At 38.4% G+C, this 23335-nt stretch overlaps 1 protein-coding gene across 3 annotated transcripts in view; it reads left to right on the forward strand.

Annotated features, from left to right (window-relative positions):
• FARS2 (phenylalanyl-tRNA synthetase 2, mitochondrial) overlaps positions 1-23335 on the forward strand; it is a 375390-nt gene that overhangs the window by 175361 nt on the left and 176694 nt on the right. For all 3 annotated transcript variants that reach the window (XM_035710517.2, XM_049106000.1, XM_049106001.1), the window contains one exon: positions 11702-11862. In XM_035710517.2, the coding sequence (XP_035566410.1) occupies positions 11702-11862 (161 nt within the window). The remainder of the gene's footprint in view (positions 1-11701; positions 11863-23335) is intronic.

The following is a 23335-nucleotide window of genomic DNA, read 5'->3' on the forward strand; positions in this document are numbered from 1 at the left end:
ATCTATTGTGAATAATGCTGCTGTGAACATTAGTGTACAGTTATTTTGAGTCCCTTTTTCAATTTTCTTGGATATATGTATATCTATGTATCTGTACGTCTATAGGTTTTGTGTATGCATATGTACACACACAGATGTATACACACACATACAGATAGAAATAGATCAGTTGATCTAGAGAGAGAGAGAGAGAGAATGGCTGGGTCATATGGTAATTCTATGTTAAATTTTTTGAAGAACTGCCCAACTGTTTCCCACAGCAGCTGCACCATGTTACATTCCCAGCAACAGTACACAAGGGTTCCAATTTGTTCACGTCCTTGTTGGCACTTGTTTTCTCAGTTTTTTGTTTGTTTGTTTTATATTATAGCCAGCCTAGTAGGTGTGAAGTAGTATCTCACTATGGTTTGGGTTTACATTTCCCTAATGACTAATGATGTGGAGCATCTTTTCCGGTGCCTCTTGGTTATTTCTATTTCATAGACATTTCTATTTCATAGAAATGTCTATGTAAATCTTTTGTCCATTTTTAAATTGGGTTGTTTGTTTTTTGAATTGTAGGAGTTCTTTATATATCCTGGATAGTAAACTCTTTTGTTTTCTAAAGATTTTATTTATTTATTCATGGGAAATAGAGAGAGGCAGAGACACAGGCAGAGGGAGAAGCAGGCTCCCTGCAGGGAGCCCAGTGTGGGACTGTATCCCAGGATGGGGATCACACCCTGAGCCAAAGGTAGACGCTCAACCGCTGAGCCACCCAGACGTCCTTGGATAGTAAACCCTTAACAAACCTTTCTTCCATTTTGTGGGTTTTCTTTCCACTCTCACCTCCCTTTTTTAAGTGAAGACTAATTTTTTAGGGCAGCTTTAGTTTCATAGCAAAATTGAGGGTAACAAACAGAGTTCCCATATACCCTCTGCCCCAACACATGCATAGCTCCCCAATTATCAATATCCCCTATCAAAGTGCTACATTTTTTCTATTGATAAACCTATATTTGACATGTCATTATCACCCAAAATTCATTGTTTACCTTATGGTTCATTCTTGGGGTTGTACATTCTGTGGGTTTCGAAAATGTATAATGACATGTACCCATCATTATAGTATCTATATAGAGTATTTTCATTGCCCTAATAATTCTCTCTGCTTCTTGCCCCCCCCCAATTCTCCCAAATTCCTCATCTTCTTGCATTGTCTGACAAAATATAATTTATTCTGTAACTGTCTCTCTGTGGCTCAAGATCATCACATATAGAGATGAAGGCACATAGGCTTCTCTTGTCTTGGTGCAGCTTTAATACTGTGTGTTTGTGTGTAGATCTGTTTCATGGTCAACAACTTTCCATTCTCAGCCTTTTCTCAGGTTGGTGATACAATCTTTTCTCCATGGCACAGTGATTTTTCTAAAGACTTTTTTGGAATGGAGGTCTGAAAAGTATCCCTACCCACCACCCCTGGTACCTTCCACTCAAGGCACAGATGGCCTTTGCTTTCAAAAGCATGGCAGCCAGTTTTGGTCTTTCTTCAGGGCTCTTTGGTCCCCATCCTGACACATAGCCAGGAGAGCCATTGTCTCTCTGAGATGCCTCATGCTCCCAGGGTCTGTGCTTGGAAGGGCCAAACCAGAGGCCATGTGCCAAGCCTTGTGCAGTGCTTTGGTTTCTCTCTTGTTCCAGCTTCTCTTTCTGCAGCTGTTGAGGCAGAGCTTGGACAGCCATCTGCTGTAGAAGGGACAGTTTATGGGATTAGATGGCTTTAGGCTCTAGGATCCACTTAGTTTCTCCACTTTGACGCTGAAGACTTCCTACTGTCCTCTTTTCAGTTGGCATCCTCTCTTCCTCCTCCTCCTCCTCCTCCTCCTCCTCCTCCTCCTCCTCCTCCTCCTCTTCCTCCTCTTTTTCTTTCTCTTTTTAATTTTCCAATCTCTGGGCTCTCACATTATTTTGCTTCTATATATAGGCTGACCTTCTTAGGATGATTTTCAGCACCAACAACAAAAACAATTTTTCCTGTGTGGGTTGTTCCATTCAGCACAAAGCCGTGTTAATCAGAATACCTACCTAATTGCTTCCCATCCTGAATATTCTGTTTAATTGAGGAGGTTTCTCTGCAGTCAGCTTTCTGCTTTGGGGACTCTAGTTTACTGGAACTCTCTACTATTGGAATAGGGAAAAAAATATACTGCCTTAAAACCCTGTCAGCCCTTGAGCACCTGGCAACAAATTACAGCTGAGGAGTGCCAAAGACCTGAAAATTAGACCTGCCTTGGCTGACAGTATCTTTAAGTGTCTAGTTATTTATGGCTCACTTTCTTCCATAAAGAATTTGAAGTGCCATATAAAAGTATGTACAAGAGGCTAAAATAAATAGTTGAGATAATCAGGACAAAGAGGAAATAAGGATAAGAAAATAAAACTGGGCCAAGAGTCACACAGAGAAATGTACCCTGAACACTTGTACAGTTGTAGAGGTGACCTGCAAGGTTGGCTCTAAGCTTCTATGGGGCCAAAGTTAGGAGAGAATTATGATCAATTATGTAACTTGTGGTATTGTTAAAATGAAAAACAACCAGTTGTTCAGGGGGAAAGAAGCATTTTCCATCTTCTTAGATCTGAGATCAGTTTATTTAATGGCATCTCTTAGAGAAGACTGTGATACAGTGATCCGCATCCTGGATGGGAGCGCCTGGTGTCTTACTAATAGTGTCCTAGCCAGATAGCACAGTGAGGGGTGCAATTCAGAAGAAGTAGGTGTTCTAGGTGGGACCAAAGCAAAAGTGTTTCAAAGGTAAAATTTGATACAGCTCAGCAAACAGATGCCACATCCTTTCTTGCAACCCTCCACAGTAATGGATTGTCCCAAGTAGGCCTTTCCATAAGAATAATTGTAAGACTCAGAGTGTGATGGAAGGAAGCTAGAGGCCCTCTGCTCCCTGCTTCTACCCCAGATCTCATCCATAACTGAAGTGGTTGGGATTCCAGGTGCCTGATGCAATGGCTGCCTCACTGGTCTTCGCATTGGGTCCTCCCAGTAGAGCCAGTCTCCTATCTTCAGAAGAGTGTCTGCGCTACTCCCCACTGACATGTGAAACAGATGCCCCAAAATCATGCATTCTGTGGAATTTTGTAGATCATGATCTCCTAAAGTCACGTATCAGTAACCTTTGAAATATTTTCCTTAGGAATTTTTATGTAGTCAGTCATGCCATCTACAAATAAAGACAGTTTTACTTTTTTCTTTCCAATCTGTTGATCTGCTTTTATTTTTGTTTTTGCTTCCTGCCCTCCCCCTCACCCACTCCCCACTCCCCGCCCAACTGGCTTGGAACTCAGGTTAATAGAAAAAGAAATAGAGTGGACATAGATGTCTTCAAGCTGACCCTGAGGGAAAGCAACTGGTCTTTCACCACTGGGTATTGTATTAGCTCTTCATTTCTTATTGTATCTTTCATGAGATTAAAGAAATGCCCAGTGTTCTTCATTTGCTGAGAATTTTTATAATTAGTGAATGGTAAATTTTTTAATTGCTTTTTCTGCATCTACTGAATGATCATGTGTTTTCTTTTTTTAATCTGCTTATATGATGAGTTACATTGACTGATGTTCATATGTTGAGGCAAACTTGCATTCCTAGGATAAATCCAGTCCTGACATTGTGTCCTTTTCATGCATTGCTGGATTCAGTCTGTTAATATTTTGTTAAAGGTGGTTTGTTTGTTTTCTCTGTTCATGATGCATATTGGTTTAAAGTTTTCTTTTCTTGGAATGTCTTTGTCTGGTTTGGGTATAAGAGTAATCCTAGCCTCATAAAATTTCATTATTCTCTACTTTCTGGGAGAGTTTTATAGAATTAGTATTATTTCTTCCTTAACATTGTGATAGAATTCATAGTTAAAGCCATCTGATCTTGAAGTTTTCTTTGTGGGAAGGTTTTCATGACATATTCAGTATTTTTAATTGATACAGATTATCTGTTCGTTTTAATAGGCTTTGGTAGTTTGGGGTTTTTTTTTTTTTGGAGGAATTTTCCATTTTGTATGGATTGTTGAATAGTTGTATTCATTTGCATAAAGTTATTCATAATATCCCCTCATTATCCTTTTAATGTCTCTAGGATCTGTGTTTAGTGAGGCCCTATATTTCATTCCTGACATTGGTAATTTGTACCTCCTCTTTTTCTTTTACCCTTATTGGTTTGGCTAGAAGTTTATCAAGTTTTAAATTTTTTAAACAGCTTTTGGTATACATGTAAAATGGAACATTACTCAGTCCTCAAAAGGAAAAAGACCTTGCTATTTGCAACAATATGGATGGACCCAGAGGTGAAATAATTCAAATAGAGAAATTTTTTTTTCTTATGACTAATATTCCATTATACATATATGTATATATAATATGTATATTTAATACACACTTTTATATATATATATATATATATATATATATATATACACACACACACACAGCACTCTTCTTTGTTCATCTATCAGTGGACACCTGGGTGGCTTCCATGTCTTGGCTGTTGTAAATAATGCTGCAATAAACATAGAGGTGCGTATATCTTTTTGAATTAGTGTTTTCATTCTTTGGGAGGGAGTAAATACTCGGTAGTGGAATTACTAACTTGTATGATATTTCCATTTTTCATTTTTGAGGAACTTCCATACTATACTGTTTCCCACAGTGGCCACACCAATTTACATTCCCACCAACAATGTACAAGGCTTCCTTTCTTTTTGAATCTTCACTAGCACTTGCTATTTCTTGTCTTGATTCTAGCAGATACCATATGATTTCACTTAAATATGGAATCTAGAAAAGAAAACAAATAAATAAACAAATAGCAGAAACAGACCCATAAATACCAAGAACAAACTAATGGTTGCCAGAGGGAAAGATGGTGAGAGAGTGGGCAAAACAGGTGAAGAGGAATGGGAGATACAGGTATCCAGTTATGGAAGAAGTCACAGGATTAAAGGCACAGCAGAGGGAATATAATTGATGGTATTGTAATAGTAATTTATGGTGACAGATGGTAGCTACACTTTTGGTGAGCATACCACAACATATCGGAGTTGTGGAATCACTATGTTGTACATCTGAAACTAATGTAAGTAACATTGTGTATCAACTATGCTCCAGTTTAAAAAAATTATTTTAAACCAGCTTTGGTGTCATCAATTTTCTCTATTGTTTTTCTGTTTTTTTACCACTTAAATTATTTTCTTTATTTTTTCTTTGTTTTACTTAGTTCTTAATTTTCTTTTTCTAGTTTGTAAAGTAAGTCATGATTTGACACCTTCTTCTCTGACATAAGCATTTAATGTTACAGGTTTCTTTTGAGTCACAGGTTTAGTTGCATTCTATTCATTATTATGTGTTGCATCCTAATTTGTATTTATTTCAATGCATTTCCTAATTTTTGTTGCGATTTGTTTTATTTGAATCTTGGATAATTTAAAAGTATGTTGTTTAATTTCCCTATAGTTGGGAAATTTTCAGATATTTTTATAGTGTTGACTTCTGATTTAGTTTCACTTTGGGCATGGGATGTTCCTTGTAAATTTCAATCCTTTTAAGTATTTTGAGGGTTTTTCTGTGTTTCTGAAAATGGTCTGTGTTGGCAAATGAACCATCTGCATTTGAAAAAAAAGTGAATTCTGTTGTTGAGCAATGTCATGGGCATAATTTTATATGTGACAAAATTAACAACCTGTGAGGTATTGAAAAATTTTTTGAAAGTTCTTCAAACTTTTTCAGTCTACTCCTTCTCAGTCTATCTGTAACATAGCTGAATACTTGTGTTTCCACTTTTTTTTTAAGATTTTATTTATTTATTAGAGAGAGAGAGCACATGAGCAAGGGGAGCATCAGGCAGAGGTAGAGGGAGAGGGAGAAGCAGGCTCTCCATTGAGGAGAGAGCCCAACATGGGGCTCTGTCCTAGTGGAGCCAAAGGCAGACGCATAACCAACTGAATCATCCAGGCACCCCATCTGTTTATCTTTATGATTGCCTCGGTGCCAAGTAATGAACAGAGATGCTAGTATTTAACTTACAGTAAAGCATTTTCCCAACTGGACCTTGTACATCGAATCTTGAGGTTCCCTGAGTATTCAAGTTTAGCTAGAGTGAATGGGGATCTATGGAATAATTTTAAGCTTTTTTTGTGTGTGTTTTAGAAAGACAATAAATGCAAAATAAGATTAAGAACAAATATGGTTCTTAGAGATGAGTCATTCATTGTTCTTCCCTTTTATACTGGTGACAGTGTCCAAATTTATGTTTTATAAGGAGAATTGGTGGCAATATCACAGATGGACCAAATAGGGAGACAGACGGTGACTACTTGGGTGTTTCTTAGAAGAGCCCAGGTGAGAGATATTTGTTAAAGGCACAAATCGGTAGTAGCAATTAGACTAGAATAAAGGGATAGTTTTGAGAAAAATTTTGAGATATACTTTAAATGTCTATATCTGAAATGAGGTAGTATTTAGAGTTAAAATTTTCTCCCAGGGTTCTGCCTTGAATAACTAGATGGATGATGATCCATTCATCACAAAGTAGAAAAATAAGGTGAAAAGCAGTAGTTGGTTGGGAGAAGGGGTATTACATAGTTTTGGCCTAGGACTGTTTTGTTTCTATGTAGGATGAACAACGCAATGAATAATGTGGGGTGGCATGGCCTTTGTATATAGATGCGATATTAGGATGTAATTGATACTATGACATACAGGATACTATAATATAGTGGATTCATCTTACTTAAAGCTTAATTCCGAATCTCTCCTAAGTGAAACACTATCTAGTCTTTATTTGCATCATCTTATATCTCAAATAAATGAATTTACATCAGTAGTTCAGTTAGCCTTAGTTTAACCATAATCAGAAATGCTTATTTATTTTTATTTATTTATTTTTGGAAATGTTTATAATACAAAGCAAAATGCAGGTGATTTAACAATGTCTGGTTATCCCTTGTTGAATAACAAACCTCTCCAAACTTAATGGCATAAGAGAGCCACAGTTTTATTATTCTGTGGTCACAAATTTGGACAGCGCATAGTGGGGACAGTTTCTCTCTCATCCATGGTGGCTGGAGCCTTGGGAAGATTAAACAGCTGGGGTGATTTAGAGAGCCAGGCCTGGCCCCCTCCTAAGTCTCCTTTACTGACATGTTTGCTGTCAGCATTAGGATGATTTGAAAGCTGGATTCACCTAGGACCGTCCACTGGAGTGCCTATACATGGTGTCTCCATGCTACTGCCTTCTCAGAGGATGGCAGTTGGGTTTCAAGAGAGAATGTGCTAGAGGTAGAATTGTGAGAAGGAACGTGTGAAGAGCAAGCATTTACAGAAGACCAAATGTTAGTTGTATGGCTATTTTAAACTAACCAAGGGGGGGATCCCTGGGTGACTCAGTGGTTTAGTGCCTGCCTTCAGCCCAGGGCATGATCCTGGAGTCCCGGGATCAAGTCACACATTGGGCTCCCTGCGTGGAGCCTGCTTCTCCCTTTGCCTCTGTCTCTGCCTCTCTCTTTCTCTGTGTCTGTCATGAGTAAATAAAGTCTTTAAAAAAATAAATAAACTGACCTCAGAAGTCATGTAGCATCATTTCCTCTATAGTTGATTAGCTGAAGACATTACAACCCACTGAGATTGAAGAAAAAAGGTATGAAGGAATTTGTGAGTTTTTTTTTTTTTTTTTTTTGAAAGCCCCACCAATAATGACATTTCAGGCTTAGAAATGCATTGGGTCTTATAGAAGGAAAGAGACCCATCCTGGCTATTAGAAGGAGGACATAGGAATCCATTTTTATTAATTATAATTATCCTGAAAGTTTGGCCCCCATGTAACATGAGAGGAATACTTTGTTCTTATAATCTCTTAAAAATAAACAGAAGACAAATTATTTTATCTAGTAACAAAAATCTCTGTTATCTGAAATATTTCTTGTCTTTATTTAAAAAGGTATGTAGTGTGATGTCTTCCCATTTTTGTCCTCCATTTGCTCAGTTCTTTCCCAACCACCCCCAAAATAAGAACAAAACAAAACAAAGCCAGGCAGCTGCTGCTTTCATCAAAGTTTTTGAAATCTGTCAGAGATTTTTATAATAATATGCCATTGTATGGACATAGCAGATTATTTAGTTGGTTCCCTAGTGATGGACATTAGGTTGTTATCTTTTGCTCTTATAACCAATACTCCAGCAAGAGGACTTACACATTCATAATTTCCCATAAGTAGGATTACATTCTAGTAGCTAAAGTAACAAGGTGGTATATGCACCTGTAATGTTGATAGCTACTGCTATATTATGGTCCTTAGGTCAATAGGGTAAAAACCCAATTGTGAACCTACCAGCAATGTAGAGAGTGCTTGTTTTCCCTTGGCTTTGCTATAAAGTATGGGATCAGATGTGTTTATTCAGCCATTCTGATAACTAAAATACGGTAACTTGTGCATTTTTACTTTTCATTTTTCTTAAGCTTTTCTTTTGCTTAAGGGTAATTTTTCTTCCCTTTTCTATGAATATCCATTTAAAAAATTAGATTTTCTTTGTCCATTTAAAAAATTAGATTGTTGGGGCACCTGAGTGGCTCAGTCAGTTGAGCATCTGGCTCTTGATTTTGGCTCAGGTCATAATTTCAATTTCATGGGATTGAACTCCATGTTGGGCTCCGTGCTCAGCATGGAGTCTGCCAGAGGTTCTCTCTGTCCCTCTCCCTCTGCCCCCCGCCTCTCTCAAATAGATAAAACTGTCTTAAAAAAAAATTAGATTGTTGCTCTTACCTACTTTGAGGAGCTCTTTGTTATTCTTGTTTTTGCTTTAGAAAAAGTTTTGGGGGTTGGAGAACTAATTGTGGGTAGCTGAAAGGAGGAAAAACTAAGATACTAAAAGAAAGAATAGATATTAAATAAAATCATGCCGTAAATTGACTGGCTCATTCAGTTACAGAAAGTAGGCTTTCAGTGGTTGGTTATATCTAAAAATTGGTAATAAAATCTAAAAGATTAAGGAAAAAAACCTAAGTCACAAAGCAGCATTAACGTCCCTACTTATCTTTATTACTTGTTTATTTGAAAAGACTGTAACAATTACAGGAAAATGTTTTAAAGTTGTTTAAAAACTATTACCCATTGTAATTCTTGAACACCACAATTTGTTTTTATATTTTCACAGTACAGTCCTTTGTATCTATATTAAATAGTGGTATCATAGTACATATTCATGTTATCATAGATATTTTTCATAATTCCTTATAGTCTGTCACTTATTAAATATATATTTATGTAAGTATGATTTTTAATGACTGCATCAAAATGTCCCTATAATTTTAAGCCATTCCCTAATTTGGGCTACTCAGATTGTTTCCCGGTTTTTGCTCTTATAAGTTGTACTGCTGAGTATCTTCTTTCATTTATATTTTTCTTTTGTTGGATTATTTCTTTAGGACAAATTTCTGAGTAGACCTATAAGAATAAAGACTGAACATTTTTTAAGGCAAAACTTTATATGTATTGCCATGTTATTTCCAAATTGTTATTGAAATATGTGTTGTAACCGGCAGTGAATGAGGACTCTGAATGACCACCTTACCAGGACTGCAATTTTCCCTTTTCATTTAAAGAAAAAGAAATCTTCTTTAAATAGATTTAAAAACTCTGTCATGATTATATGATATTTCATGTCTGTAACTAGTGGCCAACCATTTTTCAGTATGAATGATTGCATCAGTATGAATTATTCCAAAATATTTGGCCTCACTCTTCAACTGCTCTCTTAGGCACCTGGTCACTGGGTCAGGGATTGTGCTCACTCTTTGGTGACTCCACTGTCTGCAAGGTTAGACACCCCTCTCCCTTCCTCCTTATCTGAATGCTCATTCTTACTCAGGGACGGGTGCACTCAGCCAACCACTTGCTTTTCTTTCAAAATCCACCTTCCCTCCTGCTACTGAGCCATTCTCTCTCTCTATCTTTTTCTTTTGTGATCTCATTTTGACTATTTTAATTCATTCAACTTTTATTTTTTTATTTTTTTTTAAAGATTTTATTCATTTATTCACAAGAGATCGAGAGGCAGAGACATAGGCAGAGGGAGAAGCAGGCTCCATGCAGGAAGCCTGACGCGGACTCGATTCTGGACCCCGCGATCACAGCCTAAGCCAAAGGCAAGACGCTCAACCACTGAGCCACCCAGACGTCCCCATTCAGCTTTTAAACCATTTGAAGAGGCTCATACTTCTGTATAGCTTCTATTACACATTTATCCTTGTCTATTCATAAACAATGGTGGTAGGAGTAGCTAGGCAGAAATGGGTTCTCTTCTCTCTTACCTGTCTCAACGTTGAACCATCTGTGTTTCCAGAATCCACTACTAACCATTCCATGTTGTACTGTCACCCCTTTGTTACTGAAGACGTTCCTTCAGTCTGAGATTTTCTTTTACCTTTCTCCACATTTTGGATGCATGATTGTTTTCTTTTGCTAGCTCACAAATTAACCTCATACTTAATGAATTACAACAGCATAAACGAATGTCGCATTTATTTGCCTTGCACCAGAAGTCCAGGCGCAGATTGGCTGGGTCCCCAACTCAGGGTCTTCAAGGTGGATATCAAGATGTCAGCAAGGCTGCACACTCTTCTGGAGTTCAGGGTCCTCTTCTAAGCTCATTCATGCTGTTGGGAGAATTCATTTCCTTAAGGTTGTAGGACTGAGGACTCTCATTTCTGGCTGACTGCCAGGCCTCCTCCAGCTTCTAGAGGCTTCCCTCAGGTCCTGGCCACAGGGCCCTCTCATTTCTGTAAGCTGGTTTGCTCAGAAGGTCCCACATATAAAGTAACCTAATCATGGGTAAAACTCCATCCCGTTCCTGGGGTCCCTCACATTCAAAGGGAGGGATCCACACAGGACACACATGTTAGGAATGAAATCTTGAGGCCATTGCAGCCTGTCCAGGATCCTACTCACCCTTAGTGTTCAGTTGAAATTATGTTCCTTTCATGAGCCCTTTCTGAAAGCTTTTCCAGTCATGTGAATTACTCCCTTGCCTTCTTCACGCAGTGCTTTTATGTCTTTGGTCTTACTCCTGTTTCAGATAAGCGAAATAAACCCTTCAAGTTCATGGCATTGCCATAATGTAAATAAATAACACATCTTACCTTTGGAGTGAGTGGTAGTAAATGAGCATTTCATCTTTGCTTGCTTGCTCCCTATGTGTTACTGAGGTAGCTCTTATTAAGGGTAAAGTTGTTTTAATGAAATGGAGGGTTCTTCCTGAATATTAATGTCCACTGTGACATGTTTCAAATATACCTGCCTGTCCAGTTAGGCCACCTAGGGACGGAGACGATCTTTTCTGTCTTCTTCTCTGTAACCTGCACATAGTAGGCTAAATGTTTGAATCAGGGCAAAGAGGCAGGAGCCAGGGCTTAAAAGATCCTGGAATGTAATAAAACATGAAAGGCAATCCTAGAGTCAGCATGACTCCAGAGTGCTTTAGTGAGGGACGTGAGTAAGGAATGTGGGAAGCATGAGAAACATAAGATGGGGCACCCTCGTGGATCTCTCCACAACCCCTCCCCAGTGCCTTAACAGGCACTTAACAGTGGTACTGGTCACTTATCAGCAAGTAGTATTCACCTTGAAGCCTTTATATTTTTTAAGTCAGTTGTTTTGTTTTCCTATCGTAGCTGGTGCTCAAGATCGAATTGGCTGGGCCTTTGGTCTAGGATTGGAAAGACTGGCCATGATCCTCTATGACATCCCTGACATCCGCCTCTTCTGGAGTGAGGATGAGCGTTTCCTGAAGCAGTTCCGCGTGTCAGATATCAACCAGAAGGTGAAATTTCAGGTAAAATGACTTGAAGATTCTAATAATAATAGTAATAATAATAATAATAATAGTTTTTAAGAACTGAAGGGGTCATACACTTGAAAGGAAACTTGTGGAATTTAAAAATAATGTGTAAAAATAAATAATGTGTATTTTTTTAAAGAGTGGGGTTTTTTTAAAGATTTTTTTTATTCATGAATCAGAGGGGAGGGGTAGAGGGAGTGGGGCTCTATCCCAGGACCCCAAGATCGTGATCTGAGCTGAAGGCAGACGCTTAACCAACTGAGTCACCCAGGTGCCCCTTGGAAAGAAGTCTTAAGTAGAGGTCCATAATCACACAGGAGTTCATAAACTGTCAGAAATTGTATGTAAAAAATAAGAAATTTATTAAGCTTTTAGTCTGAGCAAAGAACTAACTTTGGGCTTCGTTAATGATCATTTTATCATTATGAAATAGCCATCTTAATCACCGATGATACTTTTAAAGTTTAGTTTTTCTGATACTAACGTAGTAGACACCTATGATTAGTGTTTGCAGTGCATGTCCTTGTCCTCATTTTATTTTCACTCTAGGTCCTTATATTCAGTGTGCCTCTTGTAAACTGCATAGAGTTGGGTCTTTTTATTTAAGCCTGGATTTAATGGAGTGTTGAATACCTCTTAACATTTACTGTAATTACATGGGAGATTCTTGGGCTTAATTCTGTCATTTTTTATTTTCCCCTTCTCTTTTTTCCTTCATTTGGAAACTAAGGTTTTGTGTTTTTTGGTTTGTTTGTTCTTTTCCTCCATTTTATTATTACCCTGATCCTATTCGATCTCACCATTTTGTTTTTTTTTTTTTAAGATTTATTTATTATTTTAGAAAGAGAGCACAAGAGGGGGGAGGGGCCAAGAGAGAGGGAGAATCTCATGCAGACTGGCCACTGAGCACGGAGCCCTACGCACAGCTCTGGCCTGTCCTAGGACCCTGAGATCATGACCTGAGCCGAAATCAAGAGTAACTCAACCGACTGAACCATCCTGGCACTCTCCATTTTGTATTTTTAAGTGGCTATTCTAGATTACAGTGTGCGTAATTAATCCCATCACCCTTTACCATGGTAACTATTACACAGCTTCATGAGACATTTAATTTTCTTCAATAGTGTAGATTGGCTTACTCTCCTTGAGTTTAATATTCTTATTTTATTTCTCCATGTATTATAATTCCACAGTCTATCACTCTATTTGCTTCAAATGGCCAATTATTTTTTAAAGAGACTTAAAGCTATTTTGTTTTATATCCACCTTGATATTACCCCACTGATCATCGTTCCTTTCTGCCGATCTTGGTTTTTATCTGGGATCATTTCCCTTTGGTCTGGAGAACTTCCTTTAATATTTTCCTGTAATGTAGCACAAAAGTTCGCAGTTTACTTGTCTGGAAATGCCTTTGTTTCATCCGTACTTTTTAGGAGTATTTCCTACCAATATAGGTGTCTAGGTTACCAGTTTGTGTGCACACATGCATGTATGTGTGTGTGCATGTGGACATTGTGTACACGTGTATGGATGTGTAGGTGTGTGTGTGCCTGTGGGTGTGTGCCCACACATATGTGTGTTTGTGCAAGTGAGTGTGTGTTTTCCTTTCAGCTCTTGAAACATGTCATTTCGTTGTCTTTATCTTTGTACTGTGGTTTTCAGTGGTTTGACCTACGTATGCTTTTCTGTCTTTTCCTGCTTGGGATCTCACTGGGTTGGATTAATGCCCTTTAACCATCCTTGAAACCCTGATATCTCTTCCAACAAGCATACTCTATTCTTTATTTTCTTTTCAGGCTGCAACTGCATGTATGTCAGACCATTTGAAGTTATGCCATAGTACTCTGATTCTCAGGGTGTGTTTTTTATTACTGATTTTTTTTTTCACTCAGTGCTTTATTTTAGATAGTTTTTATTCTCTTATCTTTGGGTTTGCTAACCTTTTCTATTTTGTCCATTTAACCATGAAGCCCCTCCAGTGAATTCATATTGTACTTATCAGTTCTACAATTTCTATTTGCTTCTCTTTTAGAGTTTTTATTACTCTGGTGAATTCTTCATCTTTTCACCTATTTTGTACATTTTCCCTTAAATTCTTTAGCGTCTTCTTAATAGTTATTTTTCAGTTCTGTTAATTCCAACCATTTTGTTACTATTGTTCTCCTTTTATTCTTTTTTCTTTTCTTCTTTGTTATGGGTCATCTTTTTCCTGCTTTTTCACTTATCTCACTTTTATATTGTGTATAAAAAGACAAAGATGCCAAAGTAGATAATACCTGTCCTCTGAAAGCCTTGCCCTTTCCACTGTCAGGCAGGTAAGATGAAGATGACTAGGCAAGATATCTTTGTTCTAATCAGGAGTCAAATCACCATTTGATTTCCCCTTGATGGTGAGATCTGGCCCCAGCAGCAGAGTTTGGGATCTCTGCATGGGAGATGAGATCTCTCTACTTTCCACCAGGTTGCCAGCTTCTGCCACCGGTGCTTACCAGGCAAAAGTATTATGAAGGAGCATTGGCTAGCAGTGAGGGCTAGCTGTTCCTCCACTATCCAGTCTGCCATACTAGTCGATGCTTGGCTGATCAAAGTTTGGCTCATATCTCCTTATTCCAGCCAAGTTTCTTTTACCAAAAGCAGGCTAGCTTTTCTGCCTACTAATGCACCAGTGGTGAAGCACCCATAAATGTCTGTCCACCCCAGAAAGGGCTCACCCCCCTCTGGAATTCTGCTCGATTAGACTTGTGTCCAGATCTCCTCAATATTTTGCATGACAAATAAGATTTCTAAATTTATTGTTTTCTCATCGTTACAGTGGGACATTGGTTTTCTGTGACCTTTTGCATCCTAACCAAGGGTGGAAAAATCTTCTACAACCTATTCACATTTTCAGTTTGACTTTTAGTGGCTTTAAAAAAAAAAAATGTGATTTTTTTTTTAAGTAAGCTGTTTATTTTTGCTCTAGCACCAGGTCCTTCTAGGTTAATTTAGAATAAAACTCCATCTAAATGATCAAAAGTAAAACCTGACTAAGAATCTAAGTTTTTCTCATTCACTTTTTCATTTTTTCAGTCACTTATTGAATTGGTAAACATTGATGGAACACCAGCCAACATTGTACAGAACAGGCACTCAGCGCTCGTGAAATATTCACAGATAACTAACATATTTGCTACCATGAGTTAGTGGCATAAGTCCAATCTTAAGTGCACTTTAACTGTCACCTCTTAGGAGACACAAAGATACCTAGAAAGAGACTATGGTTTTCTTGTATTACATGTCATTTTTTGTCATTTCTTCTGCCTTCACATTTCAAAATCAATGTATGCATACTTGCACTATAATATAATTTAAATGGCTGTCTTTGGGTAATAAACTTAAGGACGTCTGATGGAGCAGTTAGGATTTAATCACCAAAATAATGTCTGTCTATAAAATACTTTGTAAATTATAGATCACAGAGAGCTGTTTCCTAATTATGCACCTATAATTAGTATTTATTGATGATAATCTGGGTTAGTTCCCTATTGCTGGCATAACAAGTTACCACAAACCAAGCAGCTTAAAACAACATCGTTTATTATTTTATAGTTCCAGAGGTCAAAATCAGTCTGATTAGGCTAAAGCAAAGGTGTTAGTGGGGCAGATTCCTTCCAGTAGCTCAAGGGGAGAATCCGTTTCCTTACCTGTGAGAGCTTGTAGGGCTGTTCTCATTCTTGGATCATGGCTTCCTCTCACACTGCATTTTTCTCTCTCCTTCCCTTTGTGGTCAAATCGTCTTTTCTGAATTTTTGTTTGCTTTGCAAGAAAAGGACCCTTGTGATTACATGGAACCCACCAAGATGATTCAAGGTAACCTCCACATCCCAAGATCCTTTCTTAATCACATCTGTAAAGTTCTTTTTGAATGTAAGGTAACCTGTTCACAGCTTCCAGGGATTAGGACATGGGTATCTTGGGGATTGTGGGGAGGGCATTATTCACTTATCACAGATACCTTTAGATACCCTATTTTTATCATGACAGGTATAATAGAGCAGATTTTGTGGGTTAGGTATAAGTAATGCAGACAGTACTAGAGTGTTAGCAGTTTTAACCTATTGGACTGAAATGGTTCTCATTATATATATGCGGGAAATGAGACTCATTTTGTCACTTAATGTTGCTGGTCTATCTTAAGACAAATGTTTAACATGATCATAATATGATGCAAGACTCCTCGCCAGAGGGGAAGGTAGGAAATGTAGGGGAATAGGTCTGCTGGCAGCTGTGAGTTTATGGCTTCTCTGGCTAGGAAACTCTGGGAGCCACTTGGGAATTGTAGGGCTGGCAGGAAGCAGAAATTTCTTTTCTTTCATCTCCTATCAGGCCATCCAAGATTATGTTTTAGGCTCTCGGCCTCTCTGGCATCTTCCTCTGCACAGTCTCCATAGTCTTATAAATCCATCTATCTGTCTCACTATGCTGGCTCTCTTCTAGGGTCTAGCAACAGTCTGATTTGTATCACCCCAAGGCTCCATCTATGCCACTCTTCCCTGAATACCTTCAAACCATTGCTTGCATCTAGTAAGTAGGAAACTCAGGTTATAAGGTGATTTTGATTTTTGGTTTCTATTTTACATGGTTTGAATTAAGTGCTTTGTTTGTTGTAGCTCTCTTTACCCAACCTCGATCAGTGCTCGAAATACATGGATGAACAAGCTGTTGGATGAATGATATCTTGTTCTGCACAAGAGATCTTTGTCCCCCACTCTGTATCCCCTGACTGGGCTTATTCTGGCGTTTGGGCGCTTGTTGTGTGTCTATCTGCCAACCCCCCTAGGTAGGATGTCACTGTTTCAGGACATTGAGTTGAATATTCAACAATCCAAGCTGTGTTCATCTCTGAAGAATTCTTTAAACAGTCCTAAATTGTGAATTCAGTATTTAGTCCTATAGAGAGTAATTCTTGTTATTGAAAATCATTCATTAATCAGTATTATAAATTTTATTCACATAAATTTTACTTAAACATTGTGAATTCCATGTGAGTCCTATTTGATGAAAGAATTCAGCAGTGTTGGTTGTACTCTTCTCCCAGGTAAGGAATTCTCCTGACTCTCTTCTGTGGGCACAGGCTGTATTTATCGCTAATCGTGAATATTATTTCAAACTCTTGTCACTGCAGCAGGAATAGTTGACAATGGATGGGCGGTGACCCGCGAGCCTCTCATGAGGCTTATGGTTGTGTGTAAGAGCATAACAACAATCACACTTAGCGTATAACACTCATTTAGGCCTCACGCTGTGTTCAGGATTCTAAATACCACACAGTCCTTAATGCAGTCCTCTTAATAACCCTCTGAGTTTAGGTATAATTATTCTTTGCACTTTACAAATGGGGAAATGGTCACTGAGTAGTCACTATATGTTGTGTGTTACCACAGGTCCATTCAGGGCTTCCAAGAGCCATTTCCTAAAGTTTTATCCTGAGTTTAAAATCCATAGGTTGATGGGATGAGCACTGGATGTTATATGTTGACAAATTGAATTTAAATTAAAAAAAAAAGTAAAAATAAAGGGAGAAAGAAAAAAGAAAAAAATAAATCCATAAGTTGATTACTCAAAGCCAAAGGATTTAAATTTTTCTTAACAGATCCAAAGATTTAGTGTATAGTTTATAGAAAAATAAGGCATTGAGTAAAATTATCCAGTTTATTGACTCACTGGTAACAAACTGCCTGTATTAATGCTTCTCAGACGTCAGTGTGGAGATGAGTCACCTGAGGATCTTGTTAAAATGCATATTCTGATTTAGTGTGACTAACACAAAGCCTACGACTCTGTGTTTCTAACAAACTATCAGATGATGCCAATGCTCTTGGTCCATGGACCACACTGTGATGCTACAGAAAGAGGGACAAAATCATCTTACTTGTCAGAGGCTCATCTGTAAAATGAGATGATAAAGTGAGATGATCTGACCAGGTGATTAAAGTCACTTCTTCCTGGTGTATTTCAGGTTTGGGTTTATTTAGTATAACCAATGTGGGAAACAAAGGCAGAAGAAAAGTTATTAAATTTCCTTCCTACTTACATCCCACTGACAAGTCCTTGAAACAGGCAGTGACCTTCCTCTAGGAACTCAGCTGCCTTGATGCTAACACTTTGCTGAGAACAACCGGCAATCTAAGCCCGATCCTAAGGAGCCTGTGAGTCTACTTTAACATATAAAAACTCATTTGGAAACTTCTTTTATCTCTACCCCTCCAGGATACATGTTGACAATCATCCCCCAAGCTTATGATCCACAGAAATCCATCCAAAGGGTCTCATGATGCAGGTTTTATTAGACGGTAATAAATGACCTTTTCCCAACAGTAACTGGCCCCCTCAAGGTGCTGGAAAGCTTGCTTCCAAAATTCCTTAAAGATTTATGGTCTCCCTAACCCCCTCCCAACTTGAAAGTCTATAAGAGGCCACTCCTCATGACCCCAATGCAGCTCTTTTTGCCCGTGGGTCCTGTCCCCGAGCTTTAATAAAACCACCTTTTTGCACTAAAGACGTCTCAACAATTCTTTTCTTGGCCGTCAGCTTTAAGCCATAACATCTTTCACACATCATAACTATTACAATAAGTGGATCTATGAATTATGATCTCTTTGAACCAATCTTGAAACTCTTCTTTCTTCTTGCCCCTGAGTTTGTTACCAAGAATTTCAGTTGCAATCCTATAACACTTTTGTTGTTATGGCCAAAGGTCTTCTTTCTTTTCCTCTTCCCTTCCACCTTTCCTCCCTCCTTCCTTCCTTTCTCTCTCTCTCCCTCTCTCTTGTCCATTCATTCATTCATTCATTCATTTGTATTTGTCAGTGTGAGGGGACTGTGTGAGTAAACTCCTACCATTTAAATGTATATTTAAAACATTATGCTTAAGTCAGAGATTTGTTTGTGTGCTTCATTTATTTAGAAAAAAACAGAAGCAGAGATAGGAAGGATGAGGCTGGATGTGCACAGAATGTGGTGCACACCTCTGAAAGGATGGTGACTGTGAATTCCTCTCTGAGGATAGACTCCTGTGGGACAGTGTGTCAGTTTGTCCTTGCTCCCCATATAGTATGAAGCATCAGCGGGGTATGCCGGGTCATGTGAAGACTAGAAGTCTCGAGAGGCCAGGGTTGTCCATTTTCCCTCATTGATGTCTTTCAGCGATCATAGTTCACTGGCTCTTGTGTTGCATGTTAATTTGTTTAATACCTTATAATACTTGCCATTTGTTGAGTGCTGGGTGCAGGATACTGGACTAAATACTTTCCCCATGTTAGGGATTTCATTTATTACGATCTAATGGGGTGGGTGCTGTCAACTGATTTTACTGATAGTGAAACCGAGGCTAGGAACCACCCGTAACTCCACCACAAGAGTTACTTACTCTTACTTACTGAAGTAAGTGACACCTAGGATTTTGTCTGCACCTGACTGCAGAGAGCTCCTAATGATGAACTAGTAAACTCTGTTGTGCCTAGACTGAAACACTAGGAGTTCTGGAGTCAGAAAGATGACATTGACAGTTCCTGACATCACATTATTTCCAGTCTGGAAGAGGAAACAGATTTATTAAGAGATAATTATAAAGAAATAAAGAAGTAAATAATGGAGCTGTATAGGTGTGTGTAGAATTTTGTGGACATTGACCAGTGCATGTGGAGGTCAAATTTTTCTTCTTCCTTTTTTTTTTACTTTTAATCCTTTTTTGCTAGTCTAATTCTCGAAATCCCTCCATGTCTCTCCAGAATTGTATTAGGACTTGAGCCTGTGATTACTTGCTAATCTCCATGACTTGGACTAGCTCCTAGATCTAGTTCTGCTGTCATTATCATAAATGTTGTCTGATAGAGACTTAATGTAGGATTATGCAGGGTTTCTTCATTCTATTCCCAAATAAATCCAGCTGTGAGAATCCCATCAGCTTCATTGTGTTGCAATGATATGAATGAACCTCGGATTTTTTTCAGTATTTCCATGTGCGCTTTTTCCCAGCTCACATACACGCATAAAACACATAATTTTTTTCTATAAAAGGGATGTTTATCCCAAGAGCCTTCAGACATACCTCATTTTATTGTTTCATTTTATTGCATTTCACAGATATTCCATTTTTACATAATGAAGGTCCGTGGCAGCCCTGTGTCAAGCAAGTCTGTTGGCTCCATTTTTCCAGCATCATTGGCGTGCTTTGTGTTTTATGTCACGTTTTGGTGATTCTTACAATATTTCAAACTTCTTCATTATCGTGATATTTATTAGGTGATCTGTGATCTTTGATGTTACTAATGTAATTGTTTGAAGTACCACAAACCAAGCCCATCCAAGACCCTAAACTTAGGGGGAAAGTGTTGTGTGTGTCTTGGCTGCTCCACCGACCAGCCAGTCCCCCATCTCTCTCCCTCTCCTCAGGTGCCCCTATTCTCCGAGACACAACAATATTGAACTCAGACCAGTTAATACCCTGCATAGCCTCCAAGTGTCCAAGTGAAAAGAAGAGTTGCACATCTCTCACTCTAAAAAATTAGAAATGATTAAGCTTCGTGATGTCAGTTGCCGACACAGGCCAAAAGCTAGGCCTCTTGCCTCAGTTAGCCAAATTGTGAATGCAAAGGAAAGTTCTTGAAGGAAATTAAAAGTGCTACTCCAGTGAACGTGAACATATGAGCGATAAGAAACTAAAACAGCCTGATTGCTGATATGGAGAAAGTTTTAGTGATCTAGATGAAAAGAAAACTAGCCACATTTCCTCAAGCCAAAGTCTAATCCAGGGCATGATCCTAACTCTTCAATTCTGTGAAGGCTGAGAAAGGTGAGGAAGGTGTAGACAGAATGCTTGAAGCTAGCAGAGGTTGGTTCATGGAGTTTAAGGAAAGAAGCCATCTCCATGACATCAAGTACAAAGTGTGTAAAGTAGCAAGTGCTAATGTAGAAGCTGTAGCATACTATCCGGAAAATCTAGCTAAGATAATTAATGAAGGTGGCTGCATGAAACAACAGGTTTTCAATGTAGACTGAACAGCCTTCTATTGCGAAAAAATGCCATGTAGGACTTTCATAGTTACAGAGGAGAAGTCAATGGCTGCCTTCAAAGCACAGACTGACTCTCTTGTCAGGGGCTAAGGCAGCTGCTGACTGCAATTATAGCTGAAATTGAAGCCGAAGCTTATTTACTATTCCAAAGATCTTATAGGGCCTTTAAGAATCAGGCTAAATCTACTCTGCCTGTGCTCTGTAAATGAAACAAAAAAGCCTAGATGACAGCACATCTATTTATGTCATGGTTTACTGATATTTTAAGCTCTCTTTTGAGTCTTCAGAAAGATCCTTTTCAAAATATTCCTGTCCATTGACAATGCACCTGGCCATCCAGCAGGTCTAATAGAGATGTATAATGAGATGAATGTTGTCTTCATGCCTGCTAACACAACACCCATTCTACACCTTATGGATCAAGGAGTAATTATGATTTTCTAGTCTTATTCTTTAAGAAATATGTTTCATAAGGCTATAACTACCATAGATAGTGATTCCTCTGTTGGATCTGGGCAGACTGTATTGAAAACATTCTGGAAAGGATTCACCATCCTCGATGCCATTAAGAACATTCGTGATTCATGGGAAAAGGTCAAAGTATCAACATGAATAGGAGTTTGAAAGTTGATTCCCACCCCCATGGATGAGTTTAAGGGCTTCAGGATTCCAGTGGAGGAAGGAACTGCAGATGTGGTGGAAACAGCAAGAGAAGCAAAATTAGAAGTGCAGCCTGAAGATGTGATTGAACTGCTGCCCCTCAATATCAAACTTGAACAGATAAGGGATTACTTCTTATGGATGAGCAAAGAAAGTGGTTTCCTAAGATGGCACCTATTTCTAGTGAAGATGCCATGAAGACTGTTGATATGACAACAGAGGGTTTAGAATGTTACATAAGGTTAGTTGATCAAGCAGTGGCAGGGGGTGAGAGGATTGACTCTAATTTTGAAAGAATTTCTATTATGGGTAAAATGCTATCAAACAAGCATTGCATGCTGCAGAGAAATCATTTGTGAAAGGAAGAGTCAATCAACATGGCAAACTTCATTGATGTCTTATTTTAAGAAATTGTCACAGCCACCCCAACCTTTGGCAACCACCAACCTGTTCAATCAGTAGTCATCAATATGGAGACAGGACCCTCCACCAGGAAAAGAATTACAATTCACTGAAAGCTCAGATGATGCTTACCAGTAAAGGGTTTTTATTTTTATTTTTATTTTTTTTTTAAGATTTTATTTATTTATTCATGAGAGAGGCAGAGACACAGGCAGAGGGAGAAGCAGGCTCCACACAGGCAGCCAGACGCGGGACTCGATCCCAGGTCTCCAGGATCACGCCCTGGGCTGAAGGGAGCGCCAAACCACCAAGCCACCCAGGCTGCCTAATAAAGGATTTTTAAAGTAAGATATATACATTTCTTTTTAAGACATAATGCTATTGCACATTTAATAGACTTATGTTTTCAGTATAGTGAAAACATACCTTTTATATGCAGTGAAACCAAAAAGTTCATTTGACTTGCTTTATTGTGATATTTGCTTTATTATGAACCTGTCCTAGAAAGAGGTGGAGGAAGATGTGGGGAAGATGACCATCTACAGAACCTTTTGTATGTGCTCTCTAATCATTGACTGCAAAATGAGGAGAAATGCAATGAGCAAGAGAATGGACAAATTTGTATTAGGAATCGTTAATAGTGCTTATAGGTAAAGCATTTATATCAGAACCTGTCACATAGAAAGTGTCTCACCCTGATTGACTGTTATTCATATTTTTACCACCACCACTACTATTGCTGTCACCACCACCACCATAACTACTCCAAAACAACTATTCTGAGCGTAGCAGCTACAGTCCTCCTGATTCCTGGCCTTCCCTGCCCATAATTTCCATTTTTAGCTTGCTTTGCCAATCTTGGTGTTATATAACCTCACTCTTAAGATGTAAGGACATTTCATTGACCTGCAGTCTGTGGAGCCCTCTGAACTGTGTCCCCATGTTTGTATTGGAGTCTCTATCCTTAGAGGCCTGTGGATTTATGACTGATTTTTCTTTTGTTAAGGCAGAGGATCTTGTGAAATATTTACATATTTCAAAAATTGCTGCCACAGGTCTTTTTTTAAGGCACTTTAAAAAAAATATGAGATCTTCAGTGTCTTCTTCCACAGCTTTCTTGTAGTGTCGATTAGAAGGATGTGTGTTATGTGACCTTTATATGTACACACATTCAATATCCATATTACATTTTCTTGGCTATTAACCTTGGAGATGTACAGAACTTCCTATTTATAGACAATAACATTAAACTTTGAATCTTGCTAATGTTCATAAAATCTAACAAATTTTATGCAATATATTTTAGAAATTATCTACCTGGCTAGAGGAGGTTTTGGTATTTTTTTTTTTT

Source organism: Canis lupus, chromosome 35, assembly GCF_003254725.2.
Source record: "Canis lupus dingo isolate Sandy chromosome 35, ASM325472v2, whole genome shotgun sequence".
NCBI classification, from domain to species: domain Eukaryota; kingdom Metazoa; phylum Chordata; class Mammalia; order Carnivora; family Canidae; genus Canis; species Canis lupus.